This window comes from Mastomys coucha, unplaced genomic scaffold (assembly GCF_008632895.1).
Source record: "Mastomys coucha isolate ucsf_1 unplaced genomic scaffold, UCSF_Mcou_1 pScaffold15, whole genome shotgun sequence".
Classification (NCBI taxonomy): Eukaryota; Metazoa; Chordata; class Mammalia; order Rodentia; family Muridae; genus Mastomys; species Mastomys coucha.
The window spans coordinates 154,563,268-154,578,282 of NW_022196897.1; the positions used below are offsets into that span (position 1 = coordinate 154,563,268).

General features: G+C 51.9%; 1 protein-coding gene and 1 long non-coding RNA gene across 11 annotated transcripts in view; one reads left to right on the forward strand and one right to left on the reverse strand.

Annotated features, from left to right (window-relative positions):
* Nfatc2 (nuclear factor of activated T cells 2) overlaps window positions 1-15,015 on the reverse strand; it is a 134,321-nt gene that overhangs the window by 28,100 nt on the left and 91,206 nt on the right. For 7 of the 10 annotated variants that reach the window (XM_031372843.1, XM_031372844.1, XM_031372848.1 and 4 more), the window contains 3 exons: window positions 1,891-1,946; window positions 1,359-1,485; window positions 379-1,074 (listed from right to left, as the gene is read on the reverse strand). In XM_031372843.1, the coding sequence (XP_031228703.1) occupies window positions 379-1,074; window positions 1,359-1,485; window positions 1,891-1,946 (879 nt within the window). Of the gene's footprint in view, window positions 1-378; window positions 1,075-1,358; window positions 1,486-1,890; window positions 1,947-13,500; window positions 14,864-15,015 lie in introns of those variants that run through there. The other 3 variants (XM_031372847.1, XM_031372852.1, XM_031372850.1) reach the window with 1 other exon arrangement.
* On the forward strand, window positions 1,347-3,158 carry LOC116091447. The gene is made up of 3 exons (XR_004119036.1): window positions 1,347-1,733; window positions 1,920-2,055; window positions 3,011-3,158. It is a non-coding gene; the product is annotated as an uncharacterized LOC116091447 (long non-coding RNA).

Here is a 15,015-nt window from a genome sequence, read left to right on the forward strand (position 1 = left end):
ACCCGGCATAGAAGAGAGCCATAAAGTGGGATTTTCCTCTATGGGAAAGAAAGGCGGCTCCTCTCCCTTCCTTTCTGCTTTCTGCCCTCTGTCACCGAAGGGGAGTATGGAAGAGGTAAAACAGACCCAGTTCATGACTTCAGGGGAGACCCCGGTGGCCAGAACTCCCTTCATTGGCCTTTCCTACTGAGTGGCAGGAGGGGACACCTATGACTGCCAGCACCTACCCCCACGCTCCCATAGGGAGACGGTTCGTGTAACACTTAAGGTTATCTTATTCTCAGCCCTCAAATTAAAATGGAGATACTGAGACATAGGAGGTGGCAGGGCACATGGGGACTTCCAGGATGGGGACACTGAGCACCCACGGCATCTTACCATCATCCAGGTAGGTCTGGTCCAGGTTCTGTTCCTGTTTAACGGTCACTCCAGTGGGCAGAGCTTCCTTCTGGTCGCTGACCGGGGGTCCGTTTTTGGCAGCTCTTTGGCTCGGGACAGTCTGTTGTTGGATGACCGTGGGGTAGGAGCCTGGGCTCAGCCTCTGACCTTGGTTGATGGGAGGCGGGCCAGGCCTGGCAGAGCCGGGGCCGAAGTTCTCACAGTACATGATATGCTGGAACCCCTGGGGACCCCCACCGCGAAGCTGCTGGTTGGTGGGGGAGTAGTGGATCACGGGTGAGGCCTGCTGGCTGGCCGAGGACGTGTGTGGCAGTGTGGAGCCCTGCCCCTGTCCCTGAGAACCAGCATGCACCAGCACAGAGCGGTGGGCATCAGCCAGACCCAAGGGTGCCGCCAGGAGGGACGGCTGCTGGTAGCCCAGCAGGCCTGGACTCAAGCTCTTGCTCCTCTGGTAGAGGGCGGCTGCGGGGCTCTGCTGTTGGTAGCGAGCATCGGGGGATGAGAGCCCGGAACGGAACTGTTGGCAGGGGGCCATGGTAGCCACAAGGCAGGACGGGGACTCAGCCAGCATTGGGTGCTGTGGGTAATAAGGCTGGCTCCCCAGGCCTCCATGGGCGGGGCTGCAGATCAAAGATGGTTCATACTCATCGCTGGGCTCTGTCTTGATGGCAGGGACTGTGGGAGAGAAAAGCACAGGGCTGAGGTGACCGTGGTGACCTGTGGATGTGTGCTGAGGGAAAGGAAAAAGAGAGACTGGCTTTGGGAAGCCTCGAGGGTGGGAGCATGGCTGGTCTGTTATCCTTGGGCTACAAGATCCTGCAGCAATTGTCTTCAGGTGACACTTGACCTTGGGATGCCCTTGAGGCGACAGGCTGGGAGGGAGGGAGCTCAGCTGGGAGCAGAGCGTGGGTGTCCCGTCCCACCCGGTCCTGTGCAGGATGTCGGGGAGGATGTCTCACCTGGGTGGTAGGTAAAGTGCTGCGGCTGACTTCGTTTCCTCTTTCCGTTGATGACATAGAAGTTGACTTTCACGGGCACGCGGATGTGCTTGTTCCGGTACTCAGGGATCTCAACAAAAAGCATGTTCTAGAAGGAAGCAGTTGTCATGAACCTGACCACATGTAGCGTGCCTGGATTCCCACCCAGAGCCCAGCATGTCTACCCCATCCGCCCTACAGCAGGCAGGATGGCTTTGCGCCCTACACTTATGGGGACATTTGATCAAAGGGAGTTCAACTCTTTATCCCAGCAAGGGGGGCTGATGGCCAAGTGTGTGGCGATGTCACCGTCACACAGCACAGGGCCTGGGCTCTGTGACTGCTCAGCTCACTAAGGTCAGTCTGGACTTGCTGAGAGAGTCTGAGTTCAGTGTGTGGAGGGAGGGGGGAGTGAGGGATGGAGATGGGGACAAGGGAAGGGGAAGAGAGAGGAAGGGAGGGAGAACAGGGGACAGGGACCTCCGTGGGGACACTGAGCTCTCGGGTAGCTTACAGGCTGGCTCTTGTCTTTATCCACCGTAGCTTCCATCTCCCAAATCTGCTGCCCATCTGGAGAAGACAAAACCGACAGCCTCTGAAGGAACAGTAGATGCCCGGATGAACCCCACCAACCCACATTCTCCACTGCGCCCCTTTAGTAAAACATGGCAGTGTGCAGGTGTGTGTGTGTGTAGGTGTGTGTGTGCAGGTGTGTCTGAGTAGGTGTGTAAGTGTGTGTGTAGGTGTGTCTGTGTGTGCGTGCATGTGTGTGTGAGTGATGGGGTGTGTGCATGTGTGTGTATGTGTGTGTGTATGTGTGTGTGTAGGTGTGTCTGTGTGTGTAGGTATGTGTGTGCAGGTGTGTCTGAGTAGATGTGTGTGTGTAGGTGTATCTGTGTGTGCATGCATGTGTGTGTGAGTGATGGGGGTATGTGCATGCGTGTGTATGTGTGTACATGAGTGTACATGTGTGTATATGTGTGTTCAGGTGTGTGATGGGGTGTGCATGTGTGTGTATGTGTGTGCATGAGTATGCATGTGTATATATGTGTGTGATGGGTGTGTGTATGTATGTATGTGTATATGCATGTTTGTATGAGTATATATGTGTGTATATGTGTGTGTGCATGTATGTATATGTGCATGTGTATATGTGTGTGTATATATATGTTGGGGGGAGAAGAGAGTGGGAGAGGGAGGGAAAAGGAGAGAAAAATGTGTATATGTGAGAGAGTTGGGGGTGTGCATGTATATGCATGTGTATATATGTGTGTATATATATATATATGGGGGGAGAAGAGAGAGAGAAAGAGATGGAAAGGTAGAGAAAAATGTGTATATGTGAGAAAGTTAGGGTGTGTGTATGTGTGTATATGTGTGTGCATGTGTGTGAGTGTGCACGAGTGTGTATATGTGTATGTATGTATGTGTGCATGTGTATATATGTGTGTGTGTATGGGGGAGGAGAGAGAGAGGGAGAGGGATGGAAAGGGAGAGAAAATGTGTATATGTGAGAGAGTTGGGGTGTGTGTATATGTGTGTATGTGTGTGCATGTGTGTATGTGTGTGAATGTGACAGAAAGAATGTGCATGTGAGAGAGCTGTGTCTGCATATTCAAAATCTCTTTTGTTAGAGTCTCGTGTTCTAGAAGAACTTAGCCTTAGTAGAGTAAGAAGTTGGAGCGACCACAGACTCTGCCGTTATAATCTTGTCCAATCCAAATGCCTGTTTCTCATCCTTCAAATAAAGCCACTGTTCTCCGTGGCACCTGATTACATTGATCTCTGTGGCTCCTTCTCTCCATTTCCAAAAGGCCCTCAATCCCAAGGCTGTGTCGGGAACCTCGTTATGGTCCCAGCTTGTCCCTGGTGTTCCCATCATCAGAGAGCACAGTGGTTTGGCCATCCCTCTCTAGGTCAGGACTGAGCAGGTGGCCTGAGGGTGACTCACGGGTCACCAGGAGGTGAGAAAACCCCCAAGCCCACCTGCACCTTCGCTGGGCTCCCACGAGAGTCATGACATGGCTCTGCTAAGGCTCTGGCTTCTCCTTCTCAGGGGCAGAGGACTGTTGATTCCCTGAGTCTGAGGCCAGCAGACAGGGCCAAGCAAAACTCTTTATTTTCAAATTATAGATTTCTCTCCTGACCACCTACACTGACCGCTAGGCCGTTGCACTCAAACAAAACATTTCCGTGAGAGTTTCCAGGGTGTTTGTGGAGCGTGAATGCTGAGGGATATTAAATGGTTTTATGAGAAAGGGAACATTCTCGAAGCTAGTAAATGCTTGGAAAGTGCTGAGTCAATGTTCACTGGGTTCCTCGACTCGGCAGAGACTTCACCCTGCTCACTACAGTGGGTCGTGACACAGAATGCACCCCAACATCTGGCCTCAGAACTCCCTCTTTCTGGAGCAAAGCTACTGGTGCCTGCTGTAGTCGCTTAGGCCCTCCAGCTCTGAGCGTGAGCCAGAGCATGTGGGCTGTGAACAGCATTTGAACTTACTGGCCTAGGAAACCCCCAACACCCAAAAAACTAACAAAAATCCCCTAATTGCTCCAGAACAGGTGTCACCGGAGGCTCTCACAGCAAGGGATAAGCCAGAGTACTTGGTAGCAGCCAGGGCTCTAGTCTTGGCCCTCAGTGAGGTACAATTCTGAACTTGACCTCTAGCGTCTAAAAGGTCGGGTATGGCCACATTGGTGCTGTAGCGAGTGACTACAGAAGGCTCTCTGGGGCTTACTAGTGCCAGCCTAGCTCTAGGTTCCGTGAGAGACCCCAGCTCAAAAGTATAAGGTTTCAGAATGTCCTGCTTTGGCTGCTGCTCAGGCACACACAGGCGTACACACCCACGCATACACCACACCCCCAAAGGAGGGTGGAGAACAACTGAGGACACACAATGTCAACCTCTGACCTCCACATGCACGTATGCATGTGATCACAAATGCATCAAATATCTCTCTCTCTCTCTCTCTCTCTCTTTCTCTCTCTCTCTCTCTCTCACACACACACACACACACACAAATATACAAGATAATAGGAGGAGTCATTGTTCCTGGTCTTAGGTCCCTGTGGAAGGGACCAGGTGACAGTCTTGGCTGTCTAACAACCATGCTGTAATAATCAGATATGCAAAAAAAAAAAAAAATGTCATCAATTGTAATGGCTGCTGAGGGGCCAGGAGAGGCCACTCCAGGGGCAGGAGAAACAGTGGCCAAACAGACACGAAAGGCACCTGGTTGATGCCTGCAACCCCCAGGTCTGCAATGTGCAAAGGCCTAGACAGAACTAGTCAGGGTAATCCTCGTTCTCGGAGGTCCAAGGTCGCAGACAGAGACCCAGGCTACACAGCCAGGCTCACTAACTGGATCATGAATGCTGAGCCAGAAGCCCACACCCTGGGAAGCTGGAAGGGTTCTCATCCCTGAGGTTAATCTCACATGAGCCTCACTGCTTTGAGGAGCACTTGGGAGGCTGAGATAGCAGCCAGCCTTGGCTACAGAGTGACTCTCAAGAAATAGACAAAAAAAAAAAAAAGACAGAGATGGAAGAAAGGAGGGGGTGAGTGGGTTTCCAAGGCTCATCCTTGTGAGTGTCAGACAGAATTCCTTGAAAAACTGTCAAGAAGTGGAATTGGGACCTCAGGCCTCCAGCTCATCTCCCATCCTTGATTTTCGGCAGAGGAAATACTGACAGTGCAGAGTGGCAGCATTGGTGAACGGCATCAGCACAGGTTATGACAGATATGCTCTTTGGGTCTATGGATCCAGGAGAAAAGGGTGTGGCCACCCACTGAGACACTGCCAACAAGAGCTTGAACGCAGCCTAGGAACGAATCAGCTCGGCACCCCAGCTCAGCACCCCAGCTCAGCACTGTCGGAAGGGAACCTCAGGCTCAAAGGCAGTCTATGTAAAGAAGCTATTAGCTACAGTCAGTCCACCAGTCAGGGAGAGGCTTCCCGTAGACCAGCAGAGGAAGGCCGTCACGCCAGAGGCTGAGAAGGGACATGTCCAGGCAGGACCTCGCAGTCACCCCCACTGAAATGGTAGATCCATCGGCCTCTCTCAAAGCCTTCTTGCCTCCTGCGTCCCTTGACGCTGCCATGGCCCTCAAGGTCCTGTGTATATTCCAAGTACTGCCTTGGCCACTTGAGGACCTAGCATTCTTAACTAACTCTTAATTCCTGCTCTGGTTCCAACATCTCTTGTCCCTTAGATTCCAATCTGCATCTCCATATGCTTCCCATAAGGCGCGGCTGGACTTTGTCTCACTAAGAGTCCCAGTCAGAGGGGAGCACTGGCTAGGGTCACAGGGCTCCCAGAGGAATTAGCCAGACTAGCACTAGCAGGATTGGGTAGCCTGGGCTGGGCACACCCATGTGCCATTGCACCCCTTGGAGCTTAGCTAGCATCGGCTCCTGCTCCCCTTGGAGCTTAGCTAGCATCGGCTCCTGCACCCTTTGGAGCTTAGCTAGCATCGGCTCCTGCACCCCTTGGAGCTTAGCTAGCATCGGCTCCTGCTCCCCTTGGAGCTTAGCCAGCATCGGCTCCTGCTCCCCTTGGAGCTTAGCTAGCATCGGCTCCTGCTCCCCTTTGGAGCTTAGCCAGCATCGGCTCCTGCTCCCCTTGGAGCTTAGCTAGCATCGGCTCCTGTTCTTCACACTTGGGTATCCTGAGGATGCCGCTATGCTAGGCAGGGCCCTCTGGAGCTGGCAGGTGAGGATTGTGGGAAGAATGTGGGTGTCGGGGGAAATGCCCACTCACTCCAGTGCAATGGCAGGTCTGGTGTGACACAGCGCCTAGAATGCTTTTTGGAAATGCCCTGCGACAGTGCCAACTCTCTGTCCCCTGCGGCGTTCAGCCATTTTATCCCAAGCTTTGCAACAAATAAACCTGGCCTGAAATCCTTGCTTGCCCCAATTAACTGTGTGGCCTTGGATAACACATTGGGTCTCTCCATCTCCAGTTAAAAACAGGAGGGTATTAGAGCATTCGCATCTCCTAGGAAATGTATAGATCACTGCATAGGAGCCTGGTAGATGTTTAGTCAGTGCTGTTATGTTGGAGTCCGTGGGTTATTTGAATGTGGGGTTGTATCTCAACACGAGTTAAAAGCGAAAATGCATACATTTTAAGGTCAGAGCCTACCAGGGATTCTCTGTTTGCAATCATGAACATCTATCTACCTGCAGGGCGTGGCTGGAATCTACAAAGTGGTGTTGAGGTGGGGGTCTCTTCCAGGAGATAGCAACATGGCTCCGTACTGCTTTGCTTGGGAGCGTGGGTCTTTTTAGAGGACTGGAGAGACAGCTCAGTGGTTGGAAGTATCCACTGCTCTTGAAGAGGACCCAGGTTCCATTCCCAGCACCCATGGGGCAGCTCACAACTGCCTGTGACCCCAGCTCCAGGGGACCTAACACTCTCTTCTGGCCTTTGTGGGTACTGCACCCACAAGGTGTACATACACACACGGAACTAAAAACCATAAATCTTTAATGTCTAGAAAGTATTTTAATGGGTCTTTTCAAGCTGGGTGTCACAACACACACCAGAGGTCTTGGGCCTTGGGCCTTGGGAAGGTAAGGTAGGAGGATTTGGAGGGAAGAAAGGAAAAAGAGGGAGAGAGGGGAGGGAGAGAAAACACTGCATGCCAGGAAATGTAGCCAGCAACGATCAAAGCCGACTGAAGCCAGGGTCTCCCTTCTGCCTTTTGACCCTTCATGACCCAAAGTCTCAAAGTGCAGGAGTGTGAAGACCCAGGCTGGCCCTGCACACTCGCAGAGCCTGCACACAGTTCTGTGCAGAACAGCTAGCACCCCCGAGGGAAGTGAAAGCTGGCTCAGCCATCTTCTCTATTACCTCATTACCCGGAAGGCTCAGTCGGAGGCTGGGCTCCAAGAAAAGCGTGTGGTTTGCTACGTGCCTCAGCACCACGCCTCCCACTACCACCCGGACCTCACACTCACAGGTGCACAAGTCCTCAGGGCCATGGTGAGGTGATGGTGTCTAGGCTGAGTGTTGCTCTCCTGGGGCAGTGCCTTCAAAATGAACCTCCAGAGGCTTCCCTAACGCGCACCGTAGGTTCAAGTCCTGCAGCCAGCACTAATTGCCTGTGTGGCTTCAAGTGGGAGCTAAGCCTCTCTGTGTTTTAGTTTCCTCCCAGAATTGGGCTGAGTATTAAAATAGTATTAATATTACTATTAAATAGTATTAAATAGTTAAAAAAAAAGTTCAGGCTACCATGGGTACCACCACTATTTTATTTTGGAATTTGGCGTCTCACACCAGCCTCTAGAGAAAGAGAGTTGGCTGGGTCCTGTAGCTGTCCAGCAGGGGGGTTACAGAGTCCCTATTTCAGGCTTTGGCGGACGGGGTCTTGTGTTGCACTGTTTGCTTAATGAATTAAGTGGCCATGGAAGGAACTCACAGCTGTGGACCTTCTGAATCCATTATGGCAGCCTGTAGCCGATAAAGAAAGGGAGGATGGACGAGTAGACGGATCCGAGGGTGGGCATATGGGTCAACGTAAAGTAAGTGGATAGGTATATGGATAAGTACATAGGAGGATGGGTAAATGTATGGACTGGTAGGTGGATGGTAGATGGATGGATGGATTGGTGGGTGGGTGAATGATGGATAAATGTATGGATGGGCGAGTGAGTGGGTGAATGGATGGGTGGATGATGGATGGGTGGATGGATGGGTTGATGGATGGATAAGTAGATGGGTGGATGAATGGATGGATAGATTGATTGGTGGGTGAATAATGGATAAATATATGGATGGGTGAGTGAGTGAGTAGATGGATGGATGGGTGGATGATGGGTGGGTAGATAGATGGGTGGGTGGATAGATGGATGGATGGATTGATGGATGGGTGGATAGATAGATGGATGGATTGATGGATGGGTGGATAGATGGATGGATGATGAGTGGGTGGATAGGTGGATGAATGGATGGATGGGAGGGTGGATAGATAGATGGATGGATGGATTGATGGATGGGTGGATAGATAGATGGATAGATGGATTGATGGATGGGTGGATGGATGGATTGATTGGTGGGTAAATGATGGATAAGTATAGAGATGGGTGAGTGAGTGGGTGGATGGATGGGTTGTAGGTAGGTAGGTAGACGAATGGATGGGTAGATAGATGGATAGGTAGATATCAGTTATGCCAGCACTGGACAGTCCTTAAAATAAGGTAGATCTATATTTTCCTAACAAGAAAACATATCGGTTTTATTAAAAAGCAACCTGGCTCTCAATCTATAGACCAGTAAGTGTGGCATGACACCATCCTGAATGTCTATAAATATGGTTGCTCGGACGTAGGCAACTACAGGCATGGGAGTGCTGGTCTGTGGTCCCAGTGCTTGGCAGACTGCGCCAGGAGAATGAAGAGTTCCAGACCAGGTGAACCTGAGTAGCTGGACCCCATTTCAAAGCCACCAAACACTAAAAAAGGCAGGGGGCCTGGGTCCAAGTCCCTCCCAGGTGGCACCTCTGGCTGGGCTGGCTGAGGAGGCACTGTGGCAACACCTCCCTGTCTCCTCTCACTCAGGACACTCACAGAAAGGATTCTGGCTCTAACCTGATTGCACTTTAGTCTTTGACTTTTTGTTTGTTTGTTTGTTTTGTTTTTTAAATCGAGGCAAAGACTCTTGTAACTTGGGCTGGCTTCCAGCTCTGTATGTCAGTAAGGATGACCTTGAACTCCTGACTCACCTGTCTCCTCCAACATGCCCAGTTGCAGGCATACACCAGCACACACAATTTCCGCCATGCAGGAGATGAAACCCAAGGCCTTGTTCAAGCTAGACAAGCTCTCTACCAACTGAGCTACATTCCCAGACCCTTAATCTTTTTTTTCTTTTAACTAAAAAAAAAAAAAAGATTTTCTCAGAAAAAAAAAAAATGTATACAGCGACTACCTGCTTACCTGCCTGTCCACGGGCACCCTCGGGGCCACAACCACGTAGCTGAATGCTCAGCATAGACACTGGCTCAGGTGGAGTGGAACCCACACTGCAGGCCCCATTCAGGTCTAGAGAAGCCCCTTCCTGCCTTCCAGGGCTTACGCAGACTGGAACACAACACCTGGCCTCTCTCCAGAGCTCACAATCGAGACTCAAAGGCCTTTACTGTCCTGGGATGGGGACCTTGCCTCTGTCCCCATCCCTCCTGGTGCTCACAGCCACTTCGCTTCTACTTCCCATGACTCCTGCAGCCACCCAGCCTTCTCCAACCTTCATGCCACTGAGGTAGTAGCTCCTCTCAAGGAGCAGAAGCTGGGGAAGGAGCAGGAAATGTGGGGCAAGAGAGAAACATACAAAAGTCATGTGACTTAGCCCCCAGGGGACACCCCAGTCTCAGCCTAGCATCTCTTACTCCCCAGTCCCCAACCCCACTGCAGGTCTAGAGCTCAGACATGCTGGCCTCTGTGGAGTAGACCTGAGAGGAGAGGGCACAGTGCATGGCTGCCATCCCGAGATGAGATAAAGGGATTTGGTCTTCTGAGCAGCTATTTGGGGGAAACTCCCTTAGTCCAAAGGGAACAGGGTTTGGCGGCCAGCACAGAGAAGGCCCTTCCAGCCTTAGTCAGAAGGGAAAGAAAGGAGCCAGGAGCTTTAAGCAAAGAAGCTGGAGACAGAGGAGCCTTTTCAAGGCTGCAGGGAGAGGTGGGAGTGAGGGCTCAGCCCAGCAGACAGCACAGGCTTTGGGTATCCTCATTAGGCAATCTCATCGGAGTGCTCAGAGGAAGGTAGGGAGTGATGGAGGGAGGGACAGATGGATGGATGGATGGATGGATGGATGGATGGATGGATGGAAGGGTGGGAGGAGGGAAGGGTGGGTGGAGGCAGGAAGGACTGGTTAGGGGATAGAGAAAGGAGGCAAGGACGGATGGACAGAGGTATGGATGGATGGATGAATGACAGATGGATGGATACACAGATGCGTGGATAGATGGATGCATAGATGGACAAATGGGCAGATGCATGGATGGATGGATGGATGGGTGGATGGATGGATGGATGGATAGATGGATGGATAGATGCATAGATACATGGATAGATGCATGATGGACAGATGAATGGATGGACAGATGAACAGACAAATGGATGGATGCATACATGAATGCATGGATAGATGCATGGACGGATGGTGGGTGGGTGGATGGATGGATGAATGAATGGACAGGTGGATGGATGCATGGATAGAGAGATAAACAAGACAGACAGGACTAGGGATGGTGCTCGGTTGGTAGAGTGATCGCCTCTCCTGCACAGGTCCAGGGTATTGATACCTAGGACTTCGTAAACCAGGCACTCAGGAGGTAGAAACAAGGAGAGCAGAAGTTTATTGTTACTTTCAGCTAAACAGTGAGTTCAAGGCCATCCCAGGCTATATGAGACCCTATCTCCAACAGACAGACAGACAGATAGACAAAACATATGAGCAGAGGAGAAAGAAATGGGGAAGAGAGACGGGAACAGAATAGAGGGAGGGCGGAAGTCACAGACCTGTGACTCTGGGCCTGCTGGCAGCTCAGAAGGGTTAGAGGGGAGCACAGGAAGCAGCAGGCCTGGAAAAGGGGACTGAGCCCCAACTGTCTGCCTGGAAGAGGGGGTGGGGTCATCACTCTCAGGAGGATCCAGACAGCTTTCAGGAGAAGGAAGGCAAACAGACGCTGCGCTTGGGCCCTGAGCTGACGCTGCGCTTGGGCCCTGAGCTGACGATGGGCTGAAGTCTGTGTGGAGGAAACCCAAGCGTCACTTCCCTTAGGAAACCAGGCCTGAGGCAGGCCAGCCTGGTCTTGCCCTCAAGCATCAGGTAAACGAGGGTGCTGAGCCACTTTGCCCTGCAGTTATGATGGTTAGCTAGCATAAAGTGGGTCCTTCCTAGAGCATGATGCAGTTGGGAAGGTCAGGGATGACCCTAGCTTAGGGTTTCATGGGGATGCTGCCTGGACAGATTTAACAGAGCTGCAGAGGAAGCCACTGGATTCTTACACCAAGCCTCGCTCCTGACCCCACTGGCTTGGCGGGGCTCATCCCAGGCCAATATGGCAGCACTGCATCTATTTCCCCGGTATCCGCATGCCTCTCTTCCTTTCCACACTGGGGATCTCGCACTTCCCAGGGCCTCGGGGACAAACACAAACTCCCCTCGATGCTTACAAGTCCCGGAGGAGACGTCTCATCCTACTGACCATGGTACCCATCCCCATCACTGCTGGGCTCCTGCACTGATCCTCTGGTTTGAGACACTCTTCCTTACAGGGTCTGTGCATCTTTGTTCCCTCCTGTAAGGCTCTTCTTGAAGCCATCTCTTCTGGAAAGTTCCTGATCTCACTTTCCAGAGTTGCCAGATTTCAAAGCAGGGGTTGTCCAGTCAGACTTTGGACACTAAGTTCTAATTTCTACGGCGTGCATGCTTCTCTCTTCACAGCTTCTGGGATGCAGGCATGAGAGCAGCTCATGGCTTATCGGAGGGTCACAGGAAGCCAGCTAGCATCCTGCACTGGGCCCATGCCTGCTGCAGACTCAGGCCCTGCCTATAAACAAGTCTGAAGTATTCCACTCCCGGGGCAGAAACCTTATCTGTCATGATGCCCTTGACACACAGTAGGTGCTCAATAAATACACAAAGGTAGATGTGGAAGCCCTGGAGGACGAGAAAGTGGCAATCCACTTCGAAGAGAGGCTCTTTGGGCTCTGCCTCCCCCTTCCCCTTCTATAGCCTCTGGCCTCAGAGGCGAGCATTGAGCATCGTCATAGACAACTGCGGGCTGCAAACACCAGGAGCCCTGGGAACCAGGAAACTGGGGTTTGGGGCCCTGCCCTCCACTGCTAACTTCTGTCACCTCAAGGAAGTCTGTGGACCGCTGTGTGACTCAGCACCCCCACATGTGGAGGGGGAAGGGAAGGAGCTGCCATCACTCCATCTCTGCTGGGCCATGGACACCAGAAGTCTGAAGGCTCTCCATGAGAAAGAGGTCCACTGTGCCAGGAAGGACACTTCTAATAGCCAAGAAAGCAACGGGCCCTGCCTTGTAGACTCACTCCATGTGGAGAGAGAGGTCAGAATTCCAGAGCACCCACTGTGTGCCTATACATGTGACCTTGATCTCCTGCTTATGTTAAAACACCATTGCCCTCATTTTAGAGTTGGTGAAACTAAGTCCGCAGGTATACAGCAAAGTACAAATTGGGGATTTCGATGTACACTCCAAAGCCACTGACCTGCAGGGCTGCGGGGCAGATAGCTCACTAGGGTTATTGGCACCAGGTCTTTTTTCTTTTTTTCTTTCTTATTATGTATTTTCCATTTTTAATGGTTTTGGATGGGATATTATTATGGTGTTCAAGGGGGCCTAGAGCTTGCTTTGTAGCTAAGGTAACTTTGAACTTCTGATCTTGCCACCTTCACCTTCTAAGGGTTCGCATTACAGGCATGCAGTACGATGCCCAGATTAGCGATTAGCCAGGGCTGGGGATGGAACCCAGGGCTTCATGTGTGCTAGGCAAGCGCTCTACCAACTCAACTATGTCCCAGTTCCCTCTTCCCAAGGGCTGGGGTGAGCAGCATGCACCACCATGCCTGGCTCTGCCAGGTCCTAAGGGTGCCTTAGGAACCCGACTCAACTCCAACTCAAGTTGCCTTCCTCTGTGGCCTCTTCCCAGAATTCCACAGGGAATGAGGATGAGCTGTGAGGACATACTTAGTGGCCCAGGAGTACAGCGTAGGTGGGAGAAGAGACGGCTTGAGAACCTCAGGAGACTGACCTGTGTGAAGAGGCTTGGGCACACACGCAGCTCTCTGAAAATAATGTGCTTTCTGTCTCCAGTGAGGTTTCAGAACGGCTGCCTGGCCTCTGTCTTTGGAGGCAGTGGAGAGTGGGCATGGCACTGGCCTCGAGTGAGTCACCGAGGGCAAAGGCCCCTGATTCTTAGTCATGCCAACCAGCCTGGAGTCGGCACTGTTCAGAGAAGCCCACCCCCACCTCCAGGCCCCAGGAAGCCACACCCCAGATGACAGAGAAACAGGTGCAGGCTCAGATTCCCTGTGTCCATCACTCCTAGAAGAATACTTGCAGAGCAAAAACGTTTCAAAATGTATTTTAAGCGCCATACATGATTCTATTTGTTAAACAAAGCCCCAAAAACGATATAGCCTTTGGGAACCTGGGAATAATAAAGTGAGTCACGGCTGGCCTCGGTGACTCAGTGGGAAAAAGGGAATTCCACCGCCCACGCCTCCTCTTGAAAAAAAAAAAATCAATTTGCCTTCCCGACAGGTGATGGGAGCCTCTGCCATCAGACCGAGCCAAGAAAACCATCAACAAAACAAGAAACCCGCTTCAAAAAATTTTAGTTGTAGAGCTGAGTAATTTGATGTGGGCCTGTGTCCAGCCTACGCCCCCGCGGGACACAGAGAGCCCGGGAGTGGCTTGGCCAGGGCCAGGGGCCTGAATTAAGAAGGACTTACCAGCTGAAGAATTCCAAAACCCTGTGTCACATGGAGGAACCTTCCAAAACACTGGATCACGCCAGCCTCGAGAGTCGCCCGGAGCCATGGTAACCCTGTGTCCTCAACCACACGGCTTGTGTTTTTGTGTCCTTAGATTTTTTCCTGTTTTGCAATGTTTTGCTGGGACCCCCGACTCTGCTCAGGGCCAGGGGCCAGGGGCCAGGGGCCAGGGTTCCCAGGGAGGGCAGGAACAGCCTGGCCTCCCAGCCTGACCTTCCCCGGAAGGCTATGCACCTCTTATTTTGCAGAACACACAAGAACAGAACTATCCTCTTGACTTCTCTTTGACATGACAAGAGAAATCACTCCAGAGCTCAGGAAAATGGCACCCTAGGGTTCCAGATCCTTCCTCAGTTGGGGGCTAACCCGGGGTCTCCGGTTTGATATCTTTGAACCTCAGTCAACCTGTCTGTAAAATGGGGATAATACAGCTGCTTCTCATGGTGGGAAGGACAACGAAGTGGCACACCGCTTTCCTTCAGCACGACACATGCAGATATAGTACACACAGAGATAATTCTATAATTGTGAGTGCAGCAGCAAGCAGCGTAACCCCACTCCCAAGGAACTGCCAGTCTAGTGTGGGAACCAGAGGACCCAAGAGAGAGCAGACAGGCAGGTGAAACACTGAGTGCTACCTGGAGAATAAAGCGTGTCAAAGGGACAGGAGGAGGTGACTTTGGGCTCGGGGTGGAGCCACGAGCGTTTGAACATGGACACCTCTCGGGGAGAATGGCTTCCTAGTAAGAGGAGACACAGCATGCGAGGGAACAGGGGCAGAATGTTACAGAGCCAGCAACACAAGCGAAGATCCTGGGGCAGGAAGGAGCACGGAGCATCTGAAGACAGAGCGAGGAGAGTTTCTCTGCAGCCGGGAAAGCCAGGGGGAGAGATGGTCTGCTGGGATCAGAGGGATGGGCAAAGGCCGAGTCTCACAGGTCCCTGCAGGTCCTACAAGGAATTAAAAATAGGACCAAAACTCACAATAATCCTTATTATGAATGCTGCTATAAATAGAACCGCACTTTCCAAAACATGGGGCTCTCCTAACTCAGGCATCCTGCAGCCCCCTCCCCTTGCTGTTTTTCCACCTCCTCAGCTGG